The 27,997-nt window shown below is 45.7% G+C and overlaps 1 protein-coding gene across 1 annotated transcript; it reads right to left on the bottom strand.

Annotated features, from left to right (window-relative positions):
- Positions 1 to 3: 3 nt before the first annotated feature.
- On the bottom strand, positions 4 to 27,997 carry GGT5 (gamma-glutamyltransferase 5). The gene is made up of 12 exons (XM_081339334.1): positions 27,805 to 27,997; positions 20,744 to 20,874; positions 20,345 to 20,434; positions 19,095 to 19,284; positions 17,139 to 17,299; positions 15,035 to 15,181; positions 5,339 to 5,475; positions 4,211 to 4,401; positions 3,227 to 3,324; positions 2,768 to 2,880; positions 2,141 to 2,251; positions 4 to 1,094 (listed from the first exon to the last, which is right to left on the bottom strand). Exons 1-12 carry the CDS (start codon positions 27,972 to 27,974, stop codon positions 948 to 950), a joined length of 1,686 nt encoding a protein of 561 aa, XP_081195460.1. The 5' UTR covers positions 27,975 to 27,997; the 3' UTR covers positions 4 to 947.

Below are 27,997 nucleotides of genomic sequence, written 5' to 3'. Positions count from 1 at the left end.
TTTGTGAAAATATACTTTAAACTTTCTATAGAGCAAATGTGTGCATGAAGAAATAAAAAAAGCTCATAATCCAGAATGACTCCCCCATTCCTAGTGGAGCTCCCCCATGTCTCGCCTCCCCGCTTGTTACCAACACAGGAACAGTCGGCAGAATTGCAGCTTTGATTGAAGGCTCAGCAGCTGGGAATACAACTTTCACTTTCAGCAATAAGAACAGGAAAAGTTCCTGCCCCCCCCCCCAGCCTGAGACCTCGGTCCACGAAAGGCCTCTGCATCAAAGGTTAATGGCTCCTGGGTTCTGCAGGGCTTTGGCAGCAGACCCTACTCAACCCCTGGGGGAGGGGCTGCCTCAGGCCCCCTGGGCATTGGCTCATTCGCTTGCCAGGCTCCTTGCTCATTTTTCCCCTGAGCAAAAGCTTCCTCCAAAGCCTGGAGCTTGGAAGAGCTTCTGCCACGCAGGCTGCAGCATTTCTGCTCTCTTCAGTCCCGAAGGGGGTGTCCATCAGGATTCCGCGTTCCTACCAAATTCAGGCTCCGTCACGTAATTTCCCACCCGTCCCAGTCTCAATCTTCCTCGCTGGGCATCCTCGGCTTCCATCAGCCACAGACACTCAATGGTTCCAGGAGGACATTACCTCAGGAGAGAGAAGAGGCCACTTCAGCCCCGCACCCCTTGCCCTCAACTTCTGGACTCGCAGGAGACAGACTCGTCACTCAGCTTCTCTCTTGCTGCAGGACGAACGTCTCGAGTGTGCAGATATAAAGTCCAGTTCGGGGCAACTTGCAGCAGGAAGTTAGGTCTGACAGAGGAGAAATGTAGAACACAGTTTGGGCTCTGTGTGTGTGTGTGGGGGGGGTTTGCACAGGAATGCATCCAGAGGCTGATGGCAGAACCGCCAGAGAAGAAGAACAGTTGCCTCAGAGTTTTGCGGTGCTTCTCACGGCTTCTAGTAGCCGGAGGCTTCTCCTCGCTTCCTCCAGTCAGAGTAAGGGAAGATGCAGGTGCCCTCCTGGGAGATGCCTTGCACCACATTCAGGGCATGCGGTGCGGTGCGGACTGAGTGCCCCAGGGTGATCAAAGCGGTCGTGAGGTTCTGCAGAGAGAGAAAAAAGCAACAGTATGCCCCCCATGCCCCCTTCAAAGACTTCCTGCAGGGCTCTCTGGGCCACCAGGTCAGGAAGGGGGGCCTGGGCAATGAGACGAGGCAGCCGGAAGACCCCTCGGGAGAAGGCTGGGCTGGCCAGACCTGGGCAGATGCAGAACAGGCTGCTCTAATTCAGGGTACACGAGCCTCATTCTCTCCACTGACTCACAGGGCAGGACCAGAGTGAGTGGATTACAACTAGCAGGTAGCAGCAGGCTCAGGCTAGGCATAGGAGGAACTTCCTGACACTACAAGTCGTAAGCCAGTAGAACAGACTGCCCCATGAAGTGGCGAGTTCTGCTTTCTTGGGGGTCTTCAGAGACTGGATGGCTGTCCGACCCACTGAGGTGAATCCCAGAATCAGGACTTGGACAATCTAAAGTCCATTTCTGGGAAGATCAGCTGGGCAGGGAATTCCAGGACAGGAAGACACTGCAGAGCTGCCCAAAGTACCTCAAAATAAGTTTCTGAAGTTATTGGGGACTTTTCCATCCGAGTAACAGACAAGGGAGCTATTCTGGAAACGTCTTCCTCCAAGTCTCCAGCTGGACCCCTCTTCTCTCGGTTCTGTCCCTTTCACCCTTTCACCCCCACCCTTCCTAAAGCAAATGACTGACCTTCCATTTTCTTGTTCACCTAGGAGAAGATGGAGAGAATGCCCTGCTGAGGGATGGGGGCAGGCAGAAGGGATGGGATTGCCTGTTCTATTTCTTTTCCTTTATTGGAAAGTTGGCAAAGTAGCTGAGCTCCGTGAGCATCCCCCCCCAACAAATGCCTCCCACAATGAGACAGGGGAAGGAATCCCAGACAGGCTTCATGGAGTAAGAACCTGACCAAGCCTGGGAAGTAACGGAGGTGGCTCTCCTCAAGGAGGACTTTTTCACCCAGCCTTGCTGCTGTGAACATGTGTGCAGGACACGAGATCCCCACCACCAATTTAGGGGGGGTGGGTGGAGGGAGAAAGAGAAAAGCCCAGAATCAGGTCTGCATCTCACCTGTGGAAACCGCTTCTCCACTAGAATGGAGCCATCCCCGGTGGCATAGAGGATGGGCGCTCTAATGGCTTGATCCAGATCGTACCCAAACCATAACTTATTGACGATGGCCTGCAACAGAGAGTCCTTTGATAAACCCATGAAAAAGACGTCTGGCCAGGAGCATCCTCATGGAAGCTAAGGAATAGTCATGGGGAGCATTCAGTGGATGCAATTAAATTAAATTATATCAAGGTAGTCTTTTGCCCCAAGCTCTCTCATCACTTGAACTGCAACATCTATCCAGCCACAGAAGGTCAAGGGCTCCCACAGGAGTTTGCCTATTCCTGTAAATGAAAGGGATTTGACTGCATAGAAACATGACTAAAACTTGACTCTTCATGGGAAAAATAATCCCACCAGGCTGCTGTGAAGGGAAACCCCTGGCTAGCTCTCAGCTGAGGAGAAGAACAGCTTCTTCCAGGAAAATCCCAGAACTAGAGGAAAACACTCAGGGGGTGGGGGGTGGCGGCAGCTCCGGAACAAGGCTTTGAACTGGACTCTGCAGGGTGGGGTTTATTAATGAAAGCTTCTGGGCCATCCTCAAGGGCGGCTCTCGTGTATGGCAGTGGGCTTCCCATGGCTTACCTGGGCTACAGCAGGGATAATGAGGGGCCCACCTGAGCCGCCTATTATTAGCTTGGACTTCCCATTTTTAGAAAGAAGAATGGATGGTGTCATGGAGGAGGGAGGCATCTCTCCTGGGGAGAGAACAGGATAAAGTGTTAGCTGATAGAAGAGAATCTTTGTAGCACAGAGTTGAACTGTGGGGTCCGTGGTGCTCTCTGGGCTTGGTGGTTGTCTTGCAAACTTTTAATTATCAAACTAGGTAACATCACCATCATCAAGTAATGAAATGTCTGTAATAAATCAACCGAGCTCAGAGAGCACCAAGGACCCCAAAGTATTGGCTTCCTACAGGATTCATCTCTTCGGAAACCCAACACCCACACATAAGGTAGCAGCAATTCTAGCCTCCGAGGAAGACCCAGAGAGTTCAGTGTGATTCTTTTTTTTTTTGGGGGGGGGGGAAGCAGTGGTCTTTACCTGGAGAAATGCTTTCACTAGACTGCTTCATGCAAAAATCAGCCAGCTCATTGTTTAAGATGATCCCAGTTTGCTGCGAATAGACCATTGAGCCAAACCTAAGCAGAGAGAAAGCAGACGGGGGAGGGGAGAACAGGGTTGGGAACACATTGATCAAGAGGCTGTTGTGAATCTGGCTGTGTGGCCTCAGGTACCCCCTCTGAATGGGGCTCCAGGGGGCTCAGCTGGTACCTTACCCACCTCCTGGTACAGAGATGGGCAGGTCCTGCAAGGATCATAGGCCCCAGAGGCATCCTCAGATGGGGATGTTCGATCCTGACCAGCCCAAGGTTGACAGCCTTCCATCCCGAGAACAGTAAAATGGGGACCCAGATTGTTGGGGACAAAATGCTGGCTCTGTAAACCGCTTAGAAAGGGCTGTAGAAGCACTGTGAAGCGGTATATAAGTCTTAAGTGCTATTGCTCTTTTCTCTGGCTTGTGTCACGTGTCCTCAGAGAACCCTTTTCCTGCCAGCCTCAGCAATAGCCTCCCTCTCAGACTGGGCGTTCTTGGCATGTCTGCGAGGAAGGAAGGCCTCTCCTTAAGGAGGCAAAGCTCCTCTGCTGGCTGAGAAGCTCTTGGGAGGGGACTCTGGAGGGACAGGCCTTGACTTAGTCCGGGGAAGGTGGCGAGCAACCTCCCCAACATTTTACAGGTTTTGCCTGTGGGACCTTCAGTTAACAAAGGAGGAGCAGAATTGTTCCTGGAAGCGAAGGCCATGAGGAGCACAAGCCCCCCTGGGTCAGCTTCACACATGGAATTGTGGGTGGACTCGGCAACTGGGAGTGGCTTTCAATGGAGTGACCACAGGTGCTTCTGCAGAGACTCTAACTGGAAGGAGGTGGCAGTTAGCAAAAAAACCAAGGGTGAGACCTCCTGGACATGGAGGGCCAAACAGTCAAGGCTGCCCTCAGCATCACAGGTCCACAGCTGCCCCCACTTACGGGTGGTTGATGGTGCTGGTGGCTGACACAGCACTCCCATCTTCTGCCAAAACAGCCACGTGGGAGGTGCCAAAGGGGGCCGTTCTCAGATAGGCAGAGTCATAGTGGCTGGCTGGGTGGTCACCCCGGCTGTCGATCAACTGCCTGATGTGGTCAGCAAAGGCATCTGACATCATCTCGTGGAGGACCTCCTGAAAGGGCGGGCATTCCAGTCAGGGAAAGAGACTGCCATGGGTGGCCCTGAGACCACTTTCCAAAATGCTCACAAGCCAGGAAGGCTGTGAACAGAAACTGGAGTTTCTGGACAGTGGAGCAAGGGAAGCTGAAGGCTCAGAGCTGCTTTCCCAGCAACTGAGCCACACAGCCCATTGCAGAGAAAGCTGTGCCCTTTTACGGGGCTCTGTGTGCAGAACGAGGGGTGGGGCACCCAGGAAAAGAAAGACTCTCTTTGCTGCATTAGCACACAGGATGTGCCGATGCCTCAGTCAGAGCCGCTGTAAATTAAATAGCTGCCCTCTTATCCTTCCAGCATCTTCATACAATATGAAATCAGAAAAACTTTTATATTTTCCTTATTCTGCTTGTAGATTTGAACTTTTATCTTTATTTGACTTCTCTGAGCTGTTGCAAAAAGCAGTTTAGAAATTCAGGACTCTCTTTTCATATCACATGCAAGCAGTGGTGAGGACCGAAAGGTGAGGCACTCCGCCTTTAAATGCTGATTTCATGATGTTACCCAACAGTTGGCACATCTTTTTCTGTGCTGTGAACGGCATCAGAATGTTCTCTGGGCCATTTGCTCCCTTCAAAATAAAAATATCGAGCTCATTTTATAATGTTTAGGGGACAGTTAAGACCTACCTTGCAAAGAATGGTTTGGAAATACAGGCTATGAATGGTAAATAAGTAAAGAATAAAATAGATATTAACTTCCACTCATCTGGAAGTTTAAAAAACAGTAATAACGTTGCCCTTGTCATCTGAGATGAAAGATCCTGGGAGCGAAGTACCAGTTTTTAACACACACCTACTACACATGCAAGTGGGCACCAGGATGGCTCTGAGCACTGACCTGCTGACCCTAATGTAATTCCAAAAATCTGAAGGAGAGCTCCAGGAAAGACCCACCTCATTTATTTTAGAAAATTTGGGGTCATCTAATTTTGCTCTTTGGCCATTGGCAAACTTCAAGGTCTCTGCGATGTAGTGATAGGCCCTTGCTCTTCCCTTTGGTTCTTCCAGATCCACTTTGGTGAAATTGAACCCTGAAAGACAAGGAGAGTTGTGAATGACCTACCCATCAACAGACTTAAAAAAATGTTTACAGGAAGCGCTCAACTTACAAGGATTTATGAGCCGTGGTGGCGCAGTGGTTGGAGTGCAGTATTGCAGGCTGACTCTGCATTCCACTGCCAGCAGTTTGATCCTGACCAGCTCACGGTTGACTCAGCCTTCCATCCTTCCAGTGTTGGTAAAATGAGGACCCGGATTGTGGGGGGCAACAGGCCGACTCTGTAAACCACTTAGAGAAGGCAGTGAAGCACTGTGAAGCGGTGTATAAGTCTAAGGGCTACTGTTATTGCTACGACCAGAACTGAGACCAGAATTTCTATCACTAATTGATGTGATCATCAAGTGAGTTGTGACTGATTTTAACAATTTTTTGCCATGGTCATTAAGTGAATCACACTTTTGTTAAGTGAATCTGGCTTCCACCGTTGATTTTTCTTGTTGGAAACCCTGTAGGAAGGTCATAAATGGTACCCTGGGATGCTGCAAGTATTGTAAATACATGCCGGTTGTCAAGGAGCCTAATTTTGATCATGTGACTGGGGTCACTGCAACGGTCTTAAGTGCAGTGATAATTCACATTTTTCAGCACCACATAACTTTGAACAGTCATTAAACAAATGGTTGTAAGTTGAGCACTACCTGTACTTTTGTTATGCTCAACTAAATAACAAAATTCTGTAGACGAAACAATATTGTTTCCATGTCAGCTCTTGATATCTTTACTCCAAACACCATGGATGCAAGTAAGAAGAACATTTGCATTCTTAAGATGCAGCAATTGAGCCCAACACATTGATAATCCCATTGATGAGAGCCTCAGATGAGGTAATAGGACAAGAAGAAATCAAAAAGAGTTAATATTCCGATCTCCAGCAGCAAGGTGATCGCAACATTAAATGTTCCTTAGATTCATGTTTGGTTGTTGCTATATTACCTGCAGTTCACAGGAAACTGATTTCCCATTCTTTAACTGTGTTTCAGGCTTGTTATTCTAGAAGCCATGTAAAAACTAATATAAATTTCACCAGCTCGAGTTTACTATGAAGAAAGTTTATTGACTTATAAGGCATTTAAGTCCTCCAGAGCTGTGGAACTTCAAAACCAGTGACGATATTTTTTTTAAATTCCATTTATATCCCGCCCTTCTCCGAAGACTCAGGGCGGCTTACAAGCTTTAGCAGTAGCCTTCATTCTATGTATATGCCTGCTTGTTAGGGCTTTCACACACATCCCCCAAGAGGCATTATTACAAAGTCAGCTTAATTGCCCCCAACAATCTGGGTCCTCATTTTACCTACCTCGGAAGGATGGAAGGCTGAGTCAACCTTGAGCCTGGTGGGATGCGAACCTGCACTAATTGCAGGCAGCTGGTGTTACTTAAGGAGGCATTTGTAATAGCCTGATAGCATAAGAATATAAAATGATGAATATAAAGTAAAGAAATCCTACAAATAGGGAGATTCCCCTTTAAATTCTAGAGACAGCAACACAAAAGCACCCTCCGAAAAAACCCAGGAAGTGTCTGGACAAGTGAGGACCTGGAGAAGAAGCTGCCACTGTCTGCGGTTTTCTTCTCAATTAGCAAAAGCCATAAGTTCCCTAGGAAAGGAACGGCTTTTACAAGAAAAGGTTTCAACTCATGGCTTTTGTTCTGTACACAACTGCACAGCCTTGTGATTGGCTAATCCAGCCAGCGGGAATTCCTGGGCACCGGGTTGGGTACCTGAGGCAAGGCGGGAGATTCCAGCCGGGTGGTTGGCTAGCGTCCGGCACTTGCCGGACATATAAGCAACACGGGGCCATGTGAGGCCAGTTCTACCACGTGCAGCTTAATAAACAGACTATACCCAGATCCGTCTCCGTGTTATCTGTTACCCAGCCGGACACAACAGTGGCGACGAGGATGGGATTGTGGCAGAACAGCGGAGAAAAGGGCACGTGAACAGAAAGCGCGCGGAGCGGGAAATTCAAATAGCCGTCAGCAGCACAACGAGTCTTCAGCCCAGCGGTACAGAATCGCGGACGGGAAGCAAGAATGGCTCAAGTCGGCTCAGTGAGAGAATTCGACCCCAAATATCTGGAGGACTGGGATGAGTACGTCGGCCAGGTCGAGGGGTACATGTTAGTGAACGGCATAACAGAAGACCGGAAGAAGGCTGCCGCGCTACTAACAATCAGCGGTACACCGGTCTACCGGGTCGCCGTTGGATTGTGCCAGCCGGCCGCCGTTGCCAGCGTGTCTTATGCCGAGCTCGTAGCAAAACTCAAAGAGCACTTTACCCCCAAACGATCGGAGCTTTTCTGGAGAAGAATCTTCGAGAAAAGGAACCAGAAGCCGGGGGAATCCATAACAGAATTTGTGGCTGCAGTGAGGGAAGCCGCACTCCGTTGTAAATATGACAATCTGGAGGTGCAAATTAGGGACAGAGTGGTCCTAGGCCTACGCGATGAACAACTACAAAACAGAATCATCGCAAAGCCCACGGGGAACTTGCAAGAAGTTCTGGACGAACTACTCACGTACGAAACCACGAGGCAACGCGACCCCCCCATAACAGCAACGGCGCGGCTGAAGCCATCAACCAAGAGTGCCTTGTGGACGGTGGGGTGGAGGACTACCTGTGGGAGACGGACATTGACAAGATCACCCGGAAAATCGGAAAAATCCCGGCGAGGACCAATCGAGCGGAAGGCACCGACCGTCCCAGGAGACCACCACCACCGCAACTGCACAGATCGCCGAGAGAAGGCCCAAGCAGACAAAGAGACCCCGAAGCCAAATGCGGAAGCTGCGGGGGAAACCATCCCCGTGCCAGCTGCAGATTCTGGAACGCAAAATGCCGAAACTGTGGGAAAACCGGCCACATCCAAATAATCTGCAGAGGCAGACCCCGCAACAACCTCCATGACATTGACGCCTGGGCCGCAGGTAAGGTAACCCCCCGCAAAAGTGGCAAAGAGACCCACAGGCCACAGGCACAGGGCCCTAGCCAGGGGGAGGGGGTGGTCATCAACCAGCTACTAAGCCCCAAACTAAAGATCGAGGTCAGGCTCCAGGGCATCCCCTGTAAAATGGAAGTGGACTTGGGGGCAGCAGTGTCCATCATATCTGGGGACATGCTGAGGCACATCGAAGCCAGAAGTGGGCAGCGAGTACCCATCAAACACACACAAATACAGTTAGCAGACTTCCAGAGGACACCCATCAAAGTGAAGGGAAGAGTCACCCTTGATGTCTGTTTCAAGGGGTTCAAAGGGCTGTTAGACCTCCTAGTCACTGAGGGCCAAAGAACCAGCTTAATCGGCCTCAACTGGTTCGGTCCGTTAGGCATATGGGTCGGGGGAATAAACACCATACAACAGCGAACCCTAAAATCCGTCTGCGACAGCTACGCAGACATCTTCGATGGCACATTGGGGAAGTACAGGGGGCCACCCATTAACTTTAATCTCGATCCAGCAGTAACCCCCATAAGGCTTAAGGCACTCAAACAAAAAATTGAGGCGGAGTTAGACAAGTTAGTAGGCCAGGGGGTACTGGAACCGGTAGAAGGGGGCCCCTGGGAGACACCCATCGTCACCCCCCTTAAACCTAACGGGGACGTGAGAATATGTGCCGACTATAAAGCGACACTAAACTGAGCGATGAAACAGCATGCTTACCCGGTCCCCACAGTGAAGCAGGTCCTCACGACGATCCAGAACGGCGCCATCTTTGCCAAGCTCGATTTGGCGCAGGCGTATTTGCAACTCACAGTTTCCCGGGAAGCGGCAGACGCACAGACGATAGTTACCCACAAGGGGGCGTTCCGAGTCCACAGATTGCAATTTGGCATTGCTACAGCCCCAGGCATTTTCCAAGAAGTGATGGAGAGGACCTTAAAGGGTATACCTGGGGTATGCCCTTACTTTGATGATGTATTAATAGCAGGGAAAACCGAGGGAGTCCTAGCTGAGAGGTTGGAAAAGGTACTGGGGAGATTTAGAGCTGCAGGGCTGAAATTAAAAAAGGAAAAATGCTCTATTGGGGTAAAATCCACTGAATTTTTAGGATACAGGATTGATGCTCAAGGCATACATCCAACTGAAGAAAAAATAAAAGCAATTAAATCAGCCCCAGCACCCAAAAATAAAGCAGAGCTGCAAGCATTCTTAGGTCTCATAAACTTTTATCATACATTCCTACCACATAAAGTAGCAGAACCACTACACAGGCTACTTGACAAGAAAACCACCTGGCAGTGGCAGAAACAACACAAACGAAGTTTCCAAACACTAAAGGAGATACTGTCCAGCAGGTCCACAGTCACCCACTTCATAGAGGGTGAGCCAATATACCTGGCATGTGATGCATCACCATATGGGGTGGGGGCAGAGATCAGTCATATGGACAGCAAGGGGGAACAAAGGCCCATAGCATATTATTCCAGAACTCTGACCAAGGCAGAGCGGAATTATGCACAAATTGACAAAGAAGCATTAGCAATCGTGGCAGGTGTGAAGAAATTCCACGATTACCTGCATGGCAGGAGCTTCACAATATTCATGGACCACAAACCTCTCTTAGGTCTTTTCACAACCGACAAACAGACCCCCCAGATAATGTCACCTAGGATGTTGAGATGGTCAATATTCCTATCAGCATATACATTTTCCATAAATTACAGACCGGGGAAAGAAATGGGCCATGCAGATGCCTTAAGCAGGCTACCCCTACCAGACACAGACACAGATCCAGCACCAGTGGGTCAAATCCTCACATTACAAGAACTCCCAGAATGCCCCCTAACAGCCAAAGACATTGCCACTGCCACCAGCAAGGATCCAGTACTAAGCAGGGTAGCAGCATGGGTCCAAGGAGGGTGGTCAAGGGAAAGCCCAGACCACAATTCCAGCCATACTTCAGGAGAAGGGACGAAATGTCATCACACTTAGGGTGTTTACTATGGGGAAACAGGGTAGTAATGCCAGAGAAACTTAGAGACAAGGTCGTCTGCGAATTACACGAAGGGCACCCGGGGATCGTACGCATGAAAGCTCTGGCCAGGAGTCACCTGTGGTGGCCTGGGTTAGACAAGGCAATCGAGGAAAGGGTAGCAGGGAGTTACCAATGCCAGAAGTCAAGGCCAGAACAAGCTCACACACCAGTATACAGGTGGGAGGCGACACACAACCCCTGGTCCCGGATACATATAGATTATGGGGGGCCCTTCCAGGGCCAGACATTCTTAATAGTTGTAGACAGCTATTCCCGGTGAGCTTTAAACAGCATCAGGCAGGAATCAATCACACTCTGTAGAAATGAGCCACCAAAAGTTAGAACTGATTAAATTATGCACTGGACTATCTAAGCTTCATTTTGCCAGCTGAGAAACTAACAAACAATCCACAGACAGGCAGACAAGTCCTGATAAAGAGATAGGATTAGGAAGGTTTCACAAGAACCCATTGTGAGTAATCTTGTACTAAATATGACAAATGTAATCTTGGAGCAGAAATGACAAATGTAATCAACCAAGTGTGAACACTAGCCTTGAGAAAAAAGTCACATCGATTGAAATGCTTTAAATAATAAACCTTGTATATAAATACCTGAGCCAGCTTTTACTCAGGGCAATTCATTTGGAACTCTGTTCCAAGAGTCGGGATCTCTGTTTCTGCAGAAACAAACAGCTGGAAAATGACCTTCCTCGTTCCAGGGTGGTGTTGGCCAACCACTGGACCCAAAAAATAAAATTTTACATTGAATAAAACACTGAGATAGATCAAGCTTATTTTCATGTCTGCCAAAGTTTTCAAAACAGCTCTCTTTGAACTGAATGGTTAGAAAAACAATAATGTTATTAAAGTCTCACTTCACTAAAAACAAATATCTGGATCTTGTTTTCAAATCGAATTATCCCATAAACAAAGTTTTCATGGGGAAGGGCCCCAGGCTTCTGCCTTCTTGCAGCATTGCACTGAAATCCCCGTCCCAGTAGGATTCCCGTTCCTGCCCAGATCTCCAGGTAGTAAGTCTCAAAGTGAGCCTAAAGACCTAAACAATGAATTTCCCTGTTCCTCCCACTGACCAACAACCTCTGATGGAGGCCCAGCTGGAAGACAGGAAATGGGTAAAACTCCCTTTCTCAAAAGGTAAAATCTTGTAAGATGTTCCTACCAAGGAAATGTATTAGATGTCTTGGGAATTAGTTTAACATAATATATATACCGCCCTGAGTCCTTCGGGAAAGGGCGGTATATAAATCTAATAAAATAAAATAAATAAAATAAATAATGTCACGGTCTTTACAGGAAGGCTTTGCATGATGTCAATTAACTCTGGAATTAAATTCCTCCTAGTTACATTTATCTTCCCTTCCATGTCCTGGCTGAGAAGAATTCCTGGAAATCCTTAGCCCAAGATAAACAAATTCAGCCTAAAATCTTGATTGTTTCTACAGTTATAATACAAGAGTATTGAAGCTGATTTATTCAAATCTATAGACAGAATCCAAAATGACATTAAATGAGATTAGGAGTATAAAATTTAAGAAAGCATATAGTAAAATCTTATGTTTGGCTCTTTACTCAATTCTGTTATCATAAAATCATAGAATTGTGGAGCTCAAAGTGGCCACAAAAAGACCAAGTCTATATTCAGAATTTCTGCTTATACAGGTCAAAGGTTTAAAGGCAAATTACAAAAAGAAAGCCATCCTTATATGGCAAACCATTCACTAACTCATTACCTAAGGGTTAAATAAAATGTATCAATCCACAATATGAAAACTTTGGGGACTTTTGAGTCAAAAAACATTTTAAAATATCAAGGAATTCTATCAGAGCATGCAAAGAAATTAACTCATATCTTTTCTAATTTGAGGAAACAAGAACATCATTAAAATACAGTATCAGAAACAACAATGAATCTAAATTATAAAATACCGATTTGGGGAATTCCCGGACATGCGATAGAAGGCGTATCTATGGGAGTGAGTTTGGATATGTTTTCCTTTAAGGAATTACTTAGATTGGAAGGGAATAATTGGCAACTTAAATCATTAGATGAGTTAAAACAGGAAAACATAAGTTACTCTTGGTTCCAATACACCCAACTGAAAGCTAGGTGGAAGTTAGATCAAAAGGTTGGCATTACAATTACAGATGAAAACTTAGTAAAACAAATTAGAGATTTAAATCGTGCACATATAAAGAGGATATATAATGTTTTAATTGAATTGGACTCGGAAACGGAATTAGTTAAAGATTGTATGATAAAGTGGGCACAAAATATTCAGGAACCAATTTCGTTGGACACCTGGGAGATAATTTGGGTCAGAAATGTTAAATTTACTCAGGCTCAAAATTTGAGAGAAAATTTTTATAAAATGTTTTATAGATGGCATTTGGATCCCAAAAAGTTGTCTAACATGTATCCTAACCTACAGTCTAAATGCTGGAGATGTGATAGTTTAGATGCCACCTATTTTCATATGTGGTGGACTTGTAGAAATATAAAAGCTTTTTGGATTAAAATTTGGTGGAACATTCAAAAGATTTTTAAGAGAAAGATAAAGTTTTCTCCACAATTGTTTTTATTGGGTATTGTTGTAGATTGTGATATTAAAGAAATCAATTTGATGTTGAACTTGATAACAGCAGCACGGTTACTGGTGGGACAATACTGGAAGAAGGATAGTTTGCCTACTATAGAAGAATGGGTACTTAAGGTATCGAATCTTGCAGAAATGTCTAAGATTTCTGCTTATTTGAAGGATCATTCGCAAGAAAGATATATTTCAGTTTGGAGGAGATGGATAGATTATATTCAGAATAAATATGGGACTAAAAAGTTTCATTTAGCTTATGAGTAGATTTTAGATTTTTATTAACTTTAGTATTAGTATTGATTATATTTTTGTTTAAGTTATTATTATTATGTTTTTAATAATTTGAATGTATCAATGTTAAAGGGGAGTTAAAGCACGTTATGAATTTGGTTACGGTAATTTTATAATGGATAATTTTAGTTAGAATATGATTATTATATTTATGACCCTGTATTCAGCTCTGGGAAGTGGGGGGGGAGGGGTGGTTTTCGGCGGGTGGGTTTTTGGGATATGTTTTGCAAAACCTTTTTTGTAAAACTCTTTAATAAAAAAAAAGAAACAACAATGAATCAAAAATCCATTGCCATATAATTATATACTCTAATTTAATCAACCAGCCAAAGCTGTTGAAATTGTAGCATTCTTATTTATCAAGCAAAATTACTTCATAAATATGAATGCTACAATTTATAATAATTACAGTGGAATTCATGCTCAGCTCAAGAATAACTTGCCTCATTAAAACTAAAGTAATGTGGGTGGCTTTGGGAAAAAACTTATTCCTATCGAAGAAAAACGAAAAACAAAAAAAGATCAATACAGCAATAACAATAGCACTTAAATTTATATACCACTTCACAGTGCTTTACAGCCCTCTGTAGATGGTTTACAGAGTCAGCACATTGACCCCCACAATCTGACCTCAGAAGGATGGAAGGCTGAGATAACCCTGAGCCGGTGAGAGTCAAACTGCCGAACTGCTGGCAGTCGGCAGAAGTAGCCTGCAGTGCTGCATTCTAACCACTGGGCCACCACAGCTTATATACTATTAATATTCTGGAAAACCATCTGGGCAAGGAGTGGCTTTCAACATCACAGAATAATTGTAATGACAGTTATTGGAGGTGAAGAGCAAGTAGCCAAATTAACCATAGAAAATTGTTGTACGAAAAGAACTCGAGTTCTGTAAACAAAAGAAAACTCAAACCCTCTATTCCCTCTTCTCTTGCTGAAGCCTCTGCGCAGCCCTCATTTGTATCTTGAATAGATGCTGCAATACCACATTAATTTGAATCTGGCAGGCAGCACCATGCTGGGTTTCCTCCAGAATCATCTGCTTTATGCCATGAGTTAACAATTCTGCTTTTGGAAAAAAAGCTTCTGTGCAATTGTTTGGTCTTGAATAAATGCTGCAGCAGTGCCCTGTGCTCAGACAGCAATCACCCCAAGTCCCTGTTAATGCCAGTAAAGACCCAGATACAGGTCCCATCCCCCTCAGTTCCGGGCAGGTAGAATTCTGGGTTCCTAGGTGAAAAACCCAAGCCTTGAGCAAGTCCCAAGGACAGGGTTTCTCCATCTTGACAACTCCCAGAATTCCCCAGCCAGGTAGTTGAGCCCACATGTCTTAAAGGTGGAGAAACCGTGTCTTAGGAGGAAGGGCAGCCCTCTTTGGGAAGGCTCAAAGCCTGTTGCAGAAGCCTGGTGCTTGACTTATGGAATAAGTTGCAATGGACCATACATTTTTTTTACTGCCAGCCCAGCTAAAGGACTATCACCGAGGATGAATTTCCAAGCTAGTTCTCCAAGAAGAGCCTTTCCCCATCTGGTATCACAAGAACCTCACCACCCAAAAGCCAGCTGTGATTCTTCCCCAGCTGGGCCCCTACCTTGGCTAATCAAGAGGCCCCTGGGGCCCAAGAGCTGCCCTTTGCTCGTTTACCTTTTAGGACATTGAGAATGAAGAAAAGGACTGCTCCGGCTGCTGGCCTTGGGGCTGAGAATATGGTATATTTATCCAGTGACATATTCAAGGGTTTCACCAGTTCAACATGGTAATTCTTGAGGTCCTCCAATGTCAAAGTGCCACCTAAACAATGACGGCAAAAGAGAGTGAATCTTTCAATCCTCCTAGGTGGGGATAATTTTCAGAAAGGAGCTGCGTGGTGATCCCCCCCCCCTCTCTCTCTCTCTCTCCTTGAAGTCTGCAGACTAGGAGCAGATTTGAGCCTGAGAGCTGCCGTGGTGACCAACAGACAGCCTTCAAAACTATCAGCAGCTCACTCTTCTCTGCCCCTTTTTCTGGAGAGAAGATCTTTGATTCCGTATCCATAATTAAAGTGGACTTCTGTGCAACTACATGTGAGAGCCATTTTGGAAAAGTGAGACCATTGGGAGAACCACTGGCTATCTTAGCCATTGCAGAGCCCTTCCCCACTTGAACCAAACTGTGGTACAAATATGGATGTATCGCATTTTTCTTTTTCTTATCTGCAGCCCAAGTCTCAGTCAACTTTACAGCATCCCTCGCTGTGCTGGTGAGAAAGTACTGCTTTTCCCTTACCCCAACATCCATTCTGCATGGCTGTGACCTCACAGGTGCAGAGATCCCTGCAGGTTGGACGGATCCTGGCACCTCTTGGCTGTTCCAGGCCGGAATGGGACAAGTCACCAAGGGACAATTCAACAAATACAAAAGTTAAATTTATTTCAATGGGACCGTGGCCAATAATAATAAAGTCAAAAGTTACAAATGTTTCAAGAAAAACATGGTCACCAGTAATAAAAAGAACTGAATGAAACAATTAATACAGTGTTGAATTGTCCCACAGCGAGTTGGCTGTGGCGAGTTGTCCTAGAGCTGGGCTGGGTCAGCATCTCTTCCCCTCTCGTTTCCCTCTGCTTTGGGCACTGGGAGTCTTGGGCTCTCTTCACTGAGACTTTCTCCTCTGTAGACCAGGACTTGGAGCAGTCCAAACAGCTGCCGACCAGCAGGAGTAGTGGAGGGGCCCCCAAAGGGAGGTGGGGGTAAGAAGGAGAGCAAATCTCCTGATGTCTTTTGGCTGGTTTGGGCTGGTTTTGAACATGGGCTTAGCATGCTGTGGAGGTAGCGCAAAATCTGTATGTGAAATGAACCTGACTTTCATGTGTCCACATTCCAGAAGTAAGAACCGCACCCTTGGCAGGCTCTGTACCTGTGGGAGGAGAGGATCACCCGAGGGGGCAACAAAAAATGCTGCTGCTGTTTTCTACTGCCTTAAGAACTCGTGGATGGCTTTGGGGAAGAGCCCGTGGTCGACCCATTTATGTCACGCAAACTGCTAGCTGCAATTTCAATATTCAGCAATGCTCCCATTTTGACCTAAAGAGCTTGCAGCAGCTGGGGATGCAGGGGGCTTCTCTGAAATATTATCAGAGCCAAGAGTTCAGCAAAAAACAGTATGACGTTTGTCCTCCCGGATTGTTGACTGGAGTGTTACAAAAGGGGGAAATTTTCTAGAAGCCATAGGACATATTTACAAACCTGTGTAACTCACTGCTTCCTCTTATTCTTTATCTGGTTGTGAAAAGCAGGACAGAGCAAGACCCGATTTTGCCTTCTCTGCACTCCTACCAGTTATCCATTAATTCTCCCTGTTTACTTCCTGTTCTCTGGCTGTGACGAGAGCCGAGGGGACTCATGCCCCAACTACCAGTGAGGCCTCTGGAAGGCCTCTGGGCAAGAGGAGCCCGCCTGACCAGGCCTCCAAGGCTTGCTGGAAGGAGCTACCATGCCCACGGAGAGCCTTTTCTCTCTACTCCAGCATCTCCCAAGCCCCTTTGAAGGGGACAGGAAGAGCACAAGGGAGGTCAGACAGGCCAAGCAAGAGCCTCTTCTCCCCACAGGCACAGGCTCACCCTCTCTCAGCCGAGGGTCCGGCACTGCCCCAGTGCACAGAACCTGAGTGGCTGCATTGCTCAGAGATCACCCCAGCATGAAACAACTGCAGGTTATTCACTTTGTGACTGGCCGGAACATCAGAAGGAACCGTGCAACTTAGCCCTACCTTCAGCTCTGACATCTTGCACTAACTTTTCTGCCGTCTTCCCGGTGTAGAATTCTTCAGCCCCATTTTCTGCCACGGCCTTGAGGGTCTTCTCTAGGGCTGCCCAGTGTAAGTCCTCTCCGTGGCTCAGGACGGCTCCTCGGTCACTGCAAAGCAGTTGGCTGAAAGGGAGGCCAAGAAGGGCGCCAGTCAGCGGTTCCTGCTCTTGGGACCTCTTTGTGTAAGCCCCAGTTTAGCCTCTAGATACAACCAGCTCTGGTTAACACCCAAGAATGGAGGCGAGTCTCTAATCTGTGGCCAGATATGACTTTCCTTTAAATAAAGGTAATCCGCGACTTCATTTAAATTTAGAGATCATTCGAAATTACAACAGCAGTGAAACAAGTGACTTATGACCAGTTTTCACTTAACTCGTGGTCATGTGATCAAAATTCAGAAACCTGGCAACTTACTCATATTTATGACGGTTGGAGTGTCCCGGAGTTATGTGATCACTTTTTTTGATCTTCTGACAAGCAAAGTCAATGGGAAAGCCAGGTTCACTTAACAACCATGTTACTAACTTAACAACTGCAGGGATTCCCTTAACAACTGTGGCAAGAAAGGTTGAAAAGTGGGGCAAAACTCACTTAACAGCTGTCTCGCTTAGCAGCAGAAACTTTGGGCTTAACTGTGGTCATAAGGCAAGGACTCCCTGTCCATTTCTCTTGGTACTGCATTTAGGATCACTCTGGGCGAGCACGGTTTCCACCCTTTCCAGATATTGCCTTGATGTGCGGGTCTTCTCCCTTTGTGTCGGACTGAAGGTTCTGCGGGTGGGAGCGGCTGAAGCTCCTGAGGGCCAAGGGGTAGGAGGGCAGGTTCCCCCACTGCCCCTTCCCTGAAAGTGGGGCTGTGGTGCTATTTCCCTATCTATCCTTATCCTTCTTGGGGAGCTGGAAGGATAAGGCCAAGGTCCCTCTTTTCCAAAGGGGAGGGGGAGGGCATGCCAGTCAAACAATGGAGGCCTGGGAGGGATTAGAGATGATCAGCCTGGGCACAACCTGGAAACACAGCGATACTACCTAGGTGTCAGCAGAGATTTGTGAATTACATGCTTTATACAACGACCTTCCTCTTTTTACTGAGTAATTTTATGGACAGTGTTTTTGCAATTGACGATCTGACTGTCTCTCCCCACCCCTCAACTACTAAGGTCAGATGGCTGGTTCTTATTGATGCTGAGCAGGGTCCTGCCTTATCCTTGGGAAGTGGGGGAGGGGCTACATGTGGTGGGTTTGTGTGTTTTATTGCTGTAAGCCACCTCAGAGTCACTTGTGCCAGATGGACAGCTATATAAATCAGATTAGGGAAGTAAGAGGAATATTATCACAATGTAACTTATTTGGGCACAGCAGTTGATAGTGTATCCCATATTTTAATTAGCAACTTAATTAATACATGGTCAACTGTTGACTTTATTATACTCAAATATCCTTAGTTCCTAATCAAATTGGAGGGTTGTACTAAGGGGTACCACAAGGTTTAGGATAAAAAAGTGGAGGGGATAGACATCAGATTTGCAGATCATATAGTATTCGGTGAGATATAGAATGCTTAAAAGACAGAAACAGCATTTAAAAATGCTCAAGGATTAAAGAAGCTGGCTGAAAATAAGAGACTCCGTTCATCACTTAGAAGACAGAAATCAAATGTACACGTATAAGTCCAGTTGGTATCAAGAGGTATGAAAAGACTTGACTCATAGAAGCTGAATAGGAAGGTTCATACTAGAGAACCTTGAAGATAGTTTCATATTTCTAAGAATCTTCTCCCAAGTAGCAAGCATTATTTTGTGATGGCAAAAGGATTATAGAAAACTTTCTTAGCCTGGCTATTTTCAACGTTGCTGTAAAGAATCCAAACAGGATAGTGGCCTGCCATTGGCCAATCCCACATTTAAAAGTTTGATCTCACCATAAGGACGAGTTCTTCAAAGGTGACTCCAGGAATTTCAGAAACTGGCTCAAAACCTCTGGTATCTGGATTCCAAGGCCAAGCATCTCAATGGTGGGTTCGAAAAGGTCCTTCCATGGCAATCTGCCGTAGCGTAGGTGAGCTTGTTCATAGCCACGAAGTTCCCCAGGAACAGCAATCCATTCAGATCCTGTCGAAGGAAGGCATTATAGTTAATGCAGAGTCTTCTCAAATTAGTTTTCTATATATCACCCCAATTTCACTATTAGATTGCTTGGGTTAGTTCCAGAACTCCCTTGTGACTTGTAAAAAAGTACCAAAATTATGAGTAGAAAAATCTGAGTGTTTACCTCAGTGTTTCTCAACCCTAGCAACCTTGATAAGGTGTGTGGACCATCTCCCAGAATTCCCCAGCCAGCCAGCCACACATCTTAAAATCAGTAAGGTTGAGAAACACTAGCCTAGCTGATCACTCATTCTAGCAAAACCCTTTCAGATGCAAGTATGGTTGATGTTCTTAAGGGTCATAAGTCAGAAGAGAATGGCTGTTGATATGAATGCCCACCTGTATGTTTGCTTAAGGAATCCTCTTTGGGATTAAAGAGGCTAAATTCCTCCACATTTTAAGTCTTTAAGGTATTTAAAGTCACTGGACAGTCGCTTGTCTGAAATGGTATAGGATCTCCTATTTAATCATGGGGTTGAACTAGATAGAAGATTTCCAAGGTCCCTTTCCTATTCTGATTGACTAATTGATTGATTGATTGATTGATTGATTGATTGACATGTGAAATTCTAAAAGTCTTAGGGCATCTAAGTGGCACAATGCATCACTGTAAGCCATGCATTCTTTTAATTAAACATTGCTGAATACACTACAATGGTCTAATTCACACAAAACCCTAAGCCATTAATCATGGGTTGCAAAGCTCAACTTGATTCACACACTGGACTGAAGACACTTATAATGGTTTGGGGTGTGTGTGTGAGGCCAGCCAATGTGTCGATGCCATCTTACACAACCTGCCTCTATGGTGAAACCACCTCTGGGGGGGGGTGTGTGTGGCTCTTATCCCAAGGTAGCTTCATGTTTCTTCCGGTGGAAATGAGTTCATATCTTGGTCAAGGTAACACCTGCCGGGCTGATTCTCCCAAATAGATCAAAGAACAGGGTCTCCAATCCCCCAAGCATGCATTTCCTCCCCAGCCCCACTGATACAAACCATGGCATTATTGAATTGTACACTTACCTGGAAGCAAAGTGTCTGTACACTTTTTCAGCAAACCTTCAGTGATGTTTTGGGGAGCCCTTTCACGAGCATTGAGCACCTCAATTTTTCCTGCAGTCCAAAGAACACATTGAAAAATCCACACAGCTTCTGTGGAGGTGATGAATAACATCTAGCTTTGTCCTGACAAAGCTTACCTAGATTTCAATCTTAAATCTCTTCTTTCACTCACAAACCCCGTGTTCAATCGACATTTAAAGCTATGGTTTGTTGGTAGCCTACACTTTCTTAATTTCCTTAGGGCCTTAAAAAACACAATTCAAAGTAGTCAAAAGTGACCAGCCCTCTGAGGAGCAGTGCCTGCTGCTACATTAATGGTCCCACCGGAGGACTCTTCTTCCTGAGCTTGGATGAGCCTACCTGTGGGTGCATCGTAGATGGTGAAAATAAGGCCTCCGCCCAGGCCCATGCTCTGCGGATTCAGGACTGACGTGCAGATCAAGGCTGCAATAGCAGCATCCACAGCGGAGCCGCCACGTTTCAAGATGTCCCTGTGGGGCATGGAGAGGACAGAGCGTGAAACATCAAAAACCCAGCGGCAGCTGAAGAGCTTCTCCGGGGAAATCCGGCACAATGGGGTCACCGGCCTCTGCCTCTGGAAGGCAGATTGGACCAGAACAGCTGCCTGAAAGGTTCAATGGTGCCCTTCAGCAGGCAGAGGCTAGTGACCGGTGGCTGCTGATCTAACTGTAGTGGGGAGCAGGACTTCACCTGAAGACCGCGGACCATCTCTGAGGATGCAGATGAACCCACAAAGTGCATGCAGTTCTCCCTTCCAGCTCTGGTGCGCTTGTTTGTCCTCACTGGTTAAGCAAACAGCAGAGCTCAAAGGAGACTTGCAACACAATCCATCAGCAGGAAGGGGCAGGGAAGGATAGAGAATGTCTAGACAGCCAGGGATTCTGAGGAATTGCACGCTCAGCTATTGTGGGGAAAAAGACAGCTCACAAACAGTTGCTGTTACAAGAAATGTGTCCTGAGAGTTGCTGATGATAATTGCTGATTGTGAGGGAGTGAATGCCTGCTTGAGTAAGCAGAGTTGCAGCCTAGGAATATAAGGCAACCAGATTTTGGAGAGGCAATTCACTGGGCAAACATATGCTACAGAGGCAGCTAATACAATGTTTGTTAATTTGTTTGTTCATTTGTATTCCACCGTTGTTATTTTTATAGCTCACTAAAGGTGGAGAACATACCTAATACACTCCCACCTTCTTTCCCACAGCTATAACCCCCTGTGTTGGGCTGAAAGAGAGTGACTGGCCCAAAGTTGGAACAAAGTTTGTGAAGACAGCGTGTTCAACGACTGTACTCAATTTTCCCTGTGTGTCTTTCTACTAGTGCTGCCTAAAAAACAGAAGAGGAACCGACATAATTCAGACGTCTATGGTGTGTTTGCTCTCCTCTCTCAAAACAAATTGACTTATATTTGCAGCAAGGACAAATTGGCGCTAGAGGAAAGAAAGTCCAAAGATTGGAACACTGAATGGCCCCATTACCACTGGTGAGGAAAATGAAAGATTATTCCCCGGACCAAAAAGGCCCTGAAGCTGAAAGGAGCTAACATTTGATGTCAGTAGCGTTGACAAGCAACAAGGAACAAACCAAAGAGGAGGAAGTTCAGGGAAATGAGAATGAGCAAAGGGCACAGAGGCCTTCTGCATCTCTAGAAATCAGAAACAACTTTTAGGGACACACCAAGGAGGAAGAAGAGGATATCCTGCAGCGCCTGAAGGTGGACCCGGAAGGCGGAGGAAACCCCTTACAGAAATAATATTCAAACATTCAATCCTTTTAAGTTAATGAAATGGCTTGAAGATAAGAGAATGTTTGAAAGAGTTATTTGTTAAAAGAAACCAAGCATACAGGTCCTGCCCTCTGAAAATGATGATGATAATGATAATAATGATAGATAGATAGATAGATAGATAGATAGATAGATAGATAGATAGATAGATAGATAGATAGATAGATAGATAGGAAGGAGGGAGAGGGAGAGAGAGAGAGAGAATCATCTGCATAGGTCCCTAAGAGATGCTCCTGAATTGCTGCCTCCAGTAACCCTGGTCCACCTTCCCCCAATATTTAAATGGTGGGGAAGGGTCTTCTTGTATTTTCTGAGAAGAATGGGAAGGAGCTGGTATCCCCTTTTAAGGCTAACAAATGCTATTGTGAGGCTCAGCTGCATCCCACACCAGCCAGTGCCTGGCAACCAAAGGCTGGGAGGGGCTGCCAGCTCTTCCTGATGGGGGCCCCTCCTGAGGGAGAAGAAGAGGTGAGGCAAAGGGTGGCATGAAGGGCAGCGCTTGCTTGGCAGGTGTCTTGCCACCCTTTGAGGGAGACTCTGCTCACATCTCCCTTTCTCTGGCTGCTCTGTGTCTCTCTCCTTCTCTCCCCCCTTGCCCCTCCCCATCTCCATCCTGCTCCTCCCTTGGCTTTTTCAACCGGTGAGATGGAGGGCAAAGTGCTGGGGGGGGGTCTCCGCAGGTGAGAGATCCTAGTTGACCTCTGCAGAATGGCAACCCTGTGGCTTACTGGCGGAGGGCAGGGAATCTGGGCACTGCACAGGATCTTTGCTTGTGGGTTCACCACTTTCTCAACCCCTCCATTGTGTGAGGAAGTGTCTTAAATGCAGAATGTTTCCATTCAGGCAAACCTGGTTGTCCAAAACTTACTTAAGAAAGAGAGACTAGAATCTCAGAAAAGCTAAAGTATGTTGTGTAGACTTCCATGATGAGCTGAACGTGCCCACAGCAAAGTCCAAAGACCTGTCTTTCAGAACCTCTTTCGGTGAAGAGAGGAGAGGAAATTGCCCACAGACGGATGCACCTTGTGAGGAGACCTCAGGGCAGGGGTCTCTCGGGTGGGGTTCAGTGCCCACAGATGAAGCAATCAGCCATCAAGCTCATGGTAACGGGGGAGACTTTTAAAGGCCGCTTTCAGAAATGGCTTATCTAATCATTTTAAAAGTACTAGAGAGGTTTGAAATGACAAATCTGGTGAGTCTATCTTCATTTTTGAATAAAAAATGAGAAAATTAGAAAATATAGCAAAAATTACCTATAAATTTAAGAACTTGAAGAATTCGAAATAAATGACAAAAAGCTAAATAAAATTTGGAACCAAGAACGTGCCCACAGCAAAGTCCAAAGACCTGTCTTTCAGAACCTCTTTCGGTGAAGAGAGGAGAGGAAATTGTCCACAGACGGATGCACCTTGTGAGGAGACCTCAGGGCAGGGGTCTCTCGGGTGGGGTTCAGTGCCCACAGATGAAGCAATCAGCCATCAAGCTCATGGTAACGGGGGAGACTTTTAAAGGCCGCTTTCAGAAATGGCTTATCTAATCATTTTAAAAGTACTAGAGAGGTTTGAAATGACAAATCTGGTGAGTCTATCTTCATTTTTGAATAAAAAATGAGAAAATTAGAAAATATAGCAAAAATTACCTATAAATTTAAGAACTTGAAGAATTCGAAATAAATGACAAAAAGCTAAATAAAATTTGGAACCAAGAAAATTATAAATAAATTAAGGGTCCAGACAAGAATTGCACCTTTACCATAAGATTTTAGAAATAACTATACAAAAGAAACAGCTTTGTGTGGCAACCTAACTTATTTTGTTTAGTCATATTAGAGATCTGACAACTTAAATTGGGCACTTCAAGAGATTAAAGATTCCAGGGAAAAAGGGGAAAAAATAACTTGGCCTTTGCCTTAGGATTCAAGTTTGCAAAATGATACAAATACTATGTTTCTCATCAAATTTGCAGATGACACTAAACTGGCAGGAATACCCAACACCCCAGAAGACAAGCTCAGGATTCAAAAACATCTTGACAAACTTGAACCCTATCCAACAAAATGAGTTTCAATGTGGAGAAAAGCAAATGTATTTACATTTAGGCAGGAAAAATTAAAGATATAAATACAGATTAGGTGAGACCTGGCTCAAAAACTGTGAGAGGGACCTTGGAGTCCTAGTGGACGATCACTTGACTATGAGTCAGCAGTGTGCAGCAGCAGCCAAAAAAGCTAACACAATCCTGGGTTAAATAAACAGAGGCAGAGAATCAAGATCACGCGAAGTATCAGTACCACTTTATAAAACCCTAGTAAGGCCACACCTAGAATACTGCAACCAATTTTGGTCACCATACTACAAAAAAGATGTTGAGACCTTGGAAAAAGTTCAGAGAAGAGCAACTGAGATGATCAAAGGCTATATGAAGAACGGCTCCAGGACTTGGGTCTGGCTACTCTAATGAAAAGAAGAAATAGGGGAGAGATGATAGTAGTATTCCAGTATTTGAGGTGCTGCCACAAAGAAGAGGGGGGTCACGTTATTCACCAAAGCACTAGAGGGCAGGACAAGAAACAATGGCTGTAAACTGATCAAAGAGAGAAGCAACCTGGAATTAAGGAGAAAATTCCTAACAGTGAAGACAATTAACCAGGGGAACAGCTTGCCTCCAGAAATCATGGACGCTCCATCACTGGAGGTTTTTAAGAAAAGACTGGACAATCACTTGTCTGAGAAGGCATAGGTTCTCCTGCTGGAGCAGAGGAGGGGGGGGCTGGACTAGAAGACCTCCAAGGTCCCTTCCAGTTCTATTCTATCTTAAATGTTTGAAGTATTAACAGAGATTGCTGGAGGTTTTCAAGAAGACACTGGACAAACATTTGTCTGAATGGTATAAGATCTCCTGCTTTAAATGGGGTAGGAGACCTCAAAGATTCCTTCCAACTCCATGATTCTAGTCTAATCTAAATTTTGAAGAATGGAGTGAAAAATTAGTAGCCACAATATCAACAATATTGCTAAATATTTGCTTCTAAGGATCGACTAAGTGTGATGGTTGTTAATGAAGGAATGACAGATGTGAAACTAATCCTACAGAAATAATAGTATCATAAACATTGGATTAAAAACAATGTTTTTTGGTGGAGCAGTGGGCTAATGCCTCCTTAAGTAACACCAGCTGCCTGCAATTAGTGCAGGTTCGCATCCCACCAGGCTCAAGGTTGACTCAGCCTTCCATCCTTCCGAGGTAGGTAAAATGAGGACCCAGATTGTTGGGGGCAATAAGCTGACTTTGTAATAATGCCGCTTGGGGGGGGGGGCGAAAGCCCTAATAAGCAGGCATATACATAGAATGAAGGCTACTGCTAAGCACATTGATTTGTGCTTCTTAGATTGTAAGCCGCCCTGAGTCTTCGGAGAAGGGCGGGATATAAATGGGATTAAAAAAAAATGTAGATTATAAGACAGAGAAGGCATTTAAAGTGGAACAAGTGACTAGCCAAGGGAATGATCCAGATGGGGTTTGGATATACAAAAGGAGCAGGCTGCAGTTTTAAAACTTAAAGGGGAAATACGAATGACATACCGCAAGAATGACTTGGATAATGTCTTTTCATTGGATTTTCAAAAGAGGTTTGCTGAAGCCTTGAAGAATGGGAGAGGATTTATGTGATGGGATAAAGAATGGAAGAGAGATCAAATCCTATGACAATATTTGAACTAATTAAAAATTAAGATTTTCAGAGATAAAAGGAAGAAATTATAAAGTTGGTTTATTTGATCAAGGTAAGATATATTTTTATGAAATTCTGGGAACTCTTTACAGACTTTTTGCTGATATCGGGATTGAAAAACTGATGTCTTATGTTTTATGGATTTGTTTATAGATAAGAGATGGCCACCTAATGAGAAGGAAGGACTCACTGGAGAAGAGCCTAATGCTGGGAAAGATTGAGGGCAATAGAAGAAGGGGACGACAGAGGAGGAGGTGGCTGGATGGAGTCACTGAAGCAGTAGGCGTGAGCTTAAATGGACTCCAGATGATGGTAGAGGACAGGAAAGCCTGGAGGAACATTGTCCATAGGGTCGCGATGAGTCGGACACAACTTCGCAGCTAACAACAACAACAAGAGATGGAATAGGGAAAAAGAGCTTTGCTTGTAACTTTATGGGGTGAAGAGCTACCAAACTTGTGAGGAAGATTGGAAATCACTTCTTTCTATATTTTTCTTTTGCTTTATTTCATTTTTTCTTTTTCTTTTGTTTGCACTTTTTATTTTCTTTCTCTTTCTGAGTTTGTATTAGCTTTTATTACTGCAATTCACATCTTTAATAAAAATTATGTTAAAACAGGTATGATTTATAACTTTTTGCTTGAACACCTCGAAGAAAGCAAAGTTATAACTAGCAGCCAACATGGGTTTGTCAAAAACAGATCATGCCAGACAAATCTTACTTCATTCTTTGTCAAAGTGATTAATTTAGTAGACCAGTGAAATGCTGTGGGCATAGTATACTTTAACCTCAGCAAGGCATTCAACCACATAGACCACAACCTACTTCTTGGAAAGCTAGAAAATTGTGTGATAGACAGCATCACCACCAGATGGATTTGTAACTGGCTGACAAACGCTACTCAATGAGTCTACATCTACATGGAGGGAAGTAAGAAGTAATACAGTGTAGCTGAAGTCAATCTTCCCAACTGAGTTAAAACTCATTGACCACAATGCATGGCACCCCAGAGGTGATAACCACTGGGCTATTTGACAATGCCATCGGAGTAGAAAGATAATGACAACTAAGGTCTCTAAAGACCCTCCTGGTCTTGCAAGAAAAGTTGCAACAGAACTGAAATCCATCCAGAGAGAACTCTAACCAGTCTAGTTACAGAGGTTTTCTTTTTTAAAGACGCCACCTCTCCTGAACTCCTCTTTTCTAGGAAACAAGCAAAATAGAGGATCTGGCTTCACATCTTACAGTAAACCCCTCTCAATTAGTTTGTTAAATCATAATTGCGTGCATTTAGACACTATGTTGAGACAAAACGAAAGAAATGGGTAAGAAATGGGTAAGTGCGAAGAATGAGGGAAGCTAAGTTTTAAAAGTTAAGGACTTATTGAAGAGATAACAGCAAATGACATGACTGTACGGTATATGACATGCTCTAGGAAAAGTTCCAACAATTATTGGACATTTATTTAAACGCTGTATAAGGTTGCCATCTCAAGCAGTGAGCCTGCACAATGAAACGGATCAAAGGCGGGAGGCTCCGAAGCGGTGTCTTGCTCCCTGGGCGCCTCTCGGTCTGCCTGGGAGCTGAGCTTAGGCGAGGCGACCCAAACGGCCGGGCGGCAGACGGAGCCACCCGCCTCCTTCCCTGCTCAGCTCCGGGCTCGCGAGGCGCTCGAGAAGCGCTGAAAAAGCCCCGTCGGTTTTCTCCCCCCTCCCGCTCCGTCTGCAGCCGCCCCGCCGCCGTAGCAGCCCGGTGGCGGTGGCGGCGGCGGCGAAAAGCGGGCAAGGAGCACCGCGGTTCATCCCCCGCTCCGCCGGCCGCCCCGCTCGCGGCCGCCGACGGCGCCTCCCGCCCGTCCCTATTTGGCGGCCTTCCTTCCTACCTGCCGACCTCCGAGCATCTGCGGGTGTCCGCGGCTACAGCCGCGTGCCAGTAGCGGGGAGGGTCGCACCCGGAACGGCCGAGGAAGTGCAGCAGCAGCCCCGCGCCCGCCGCCGCGACGGCCGCCAGCAGCAGCCCCGCGCAGCAGCCCGCCCGCCTCGAGAGCCCCATACCGCCGCCGTGGCCCGCCCGCT

This window comes from Vipera berus (assembly GCF_964194415.1).
Source record: "Vipera berus genome assembly, chromosome: 14".
In the NCBI taxonomy this organism is placed as follows: domain Eukaryota; kingdom Metazoa; phylum Chordata; class Lepidosauria; order Squamata; family Viperidae; genus Vipera; species Vipera berus.
Note: the sequence above shows the minus strand (reverse complement) of the source record. Positions and strands in the feature narration are given on the sequence as shown.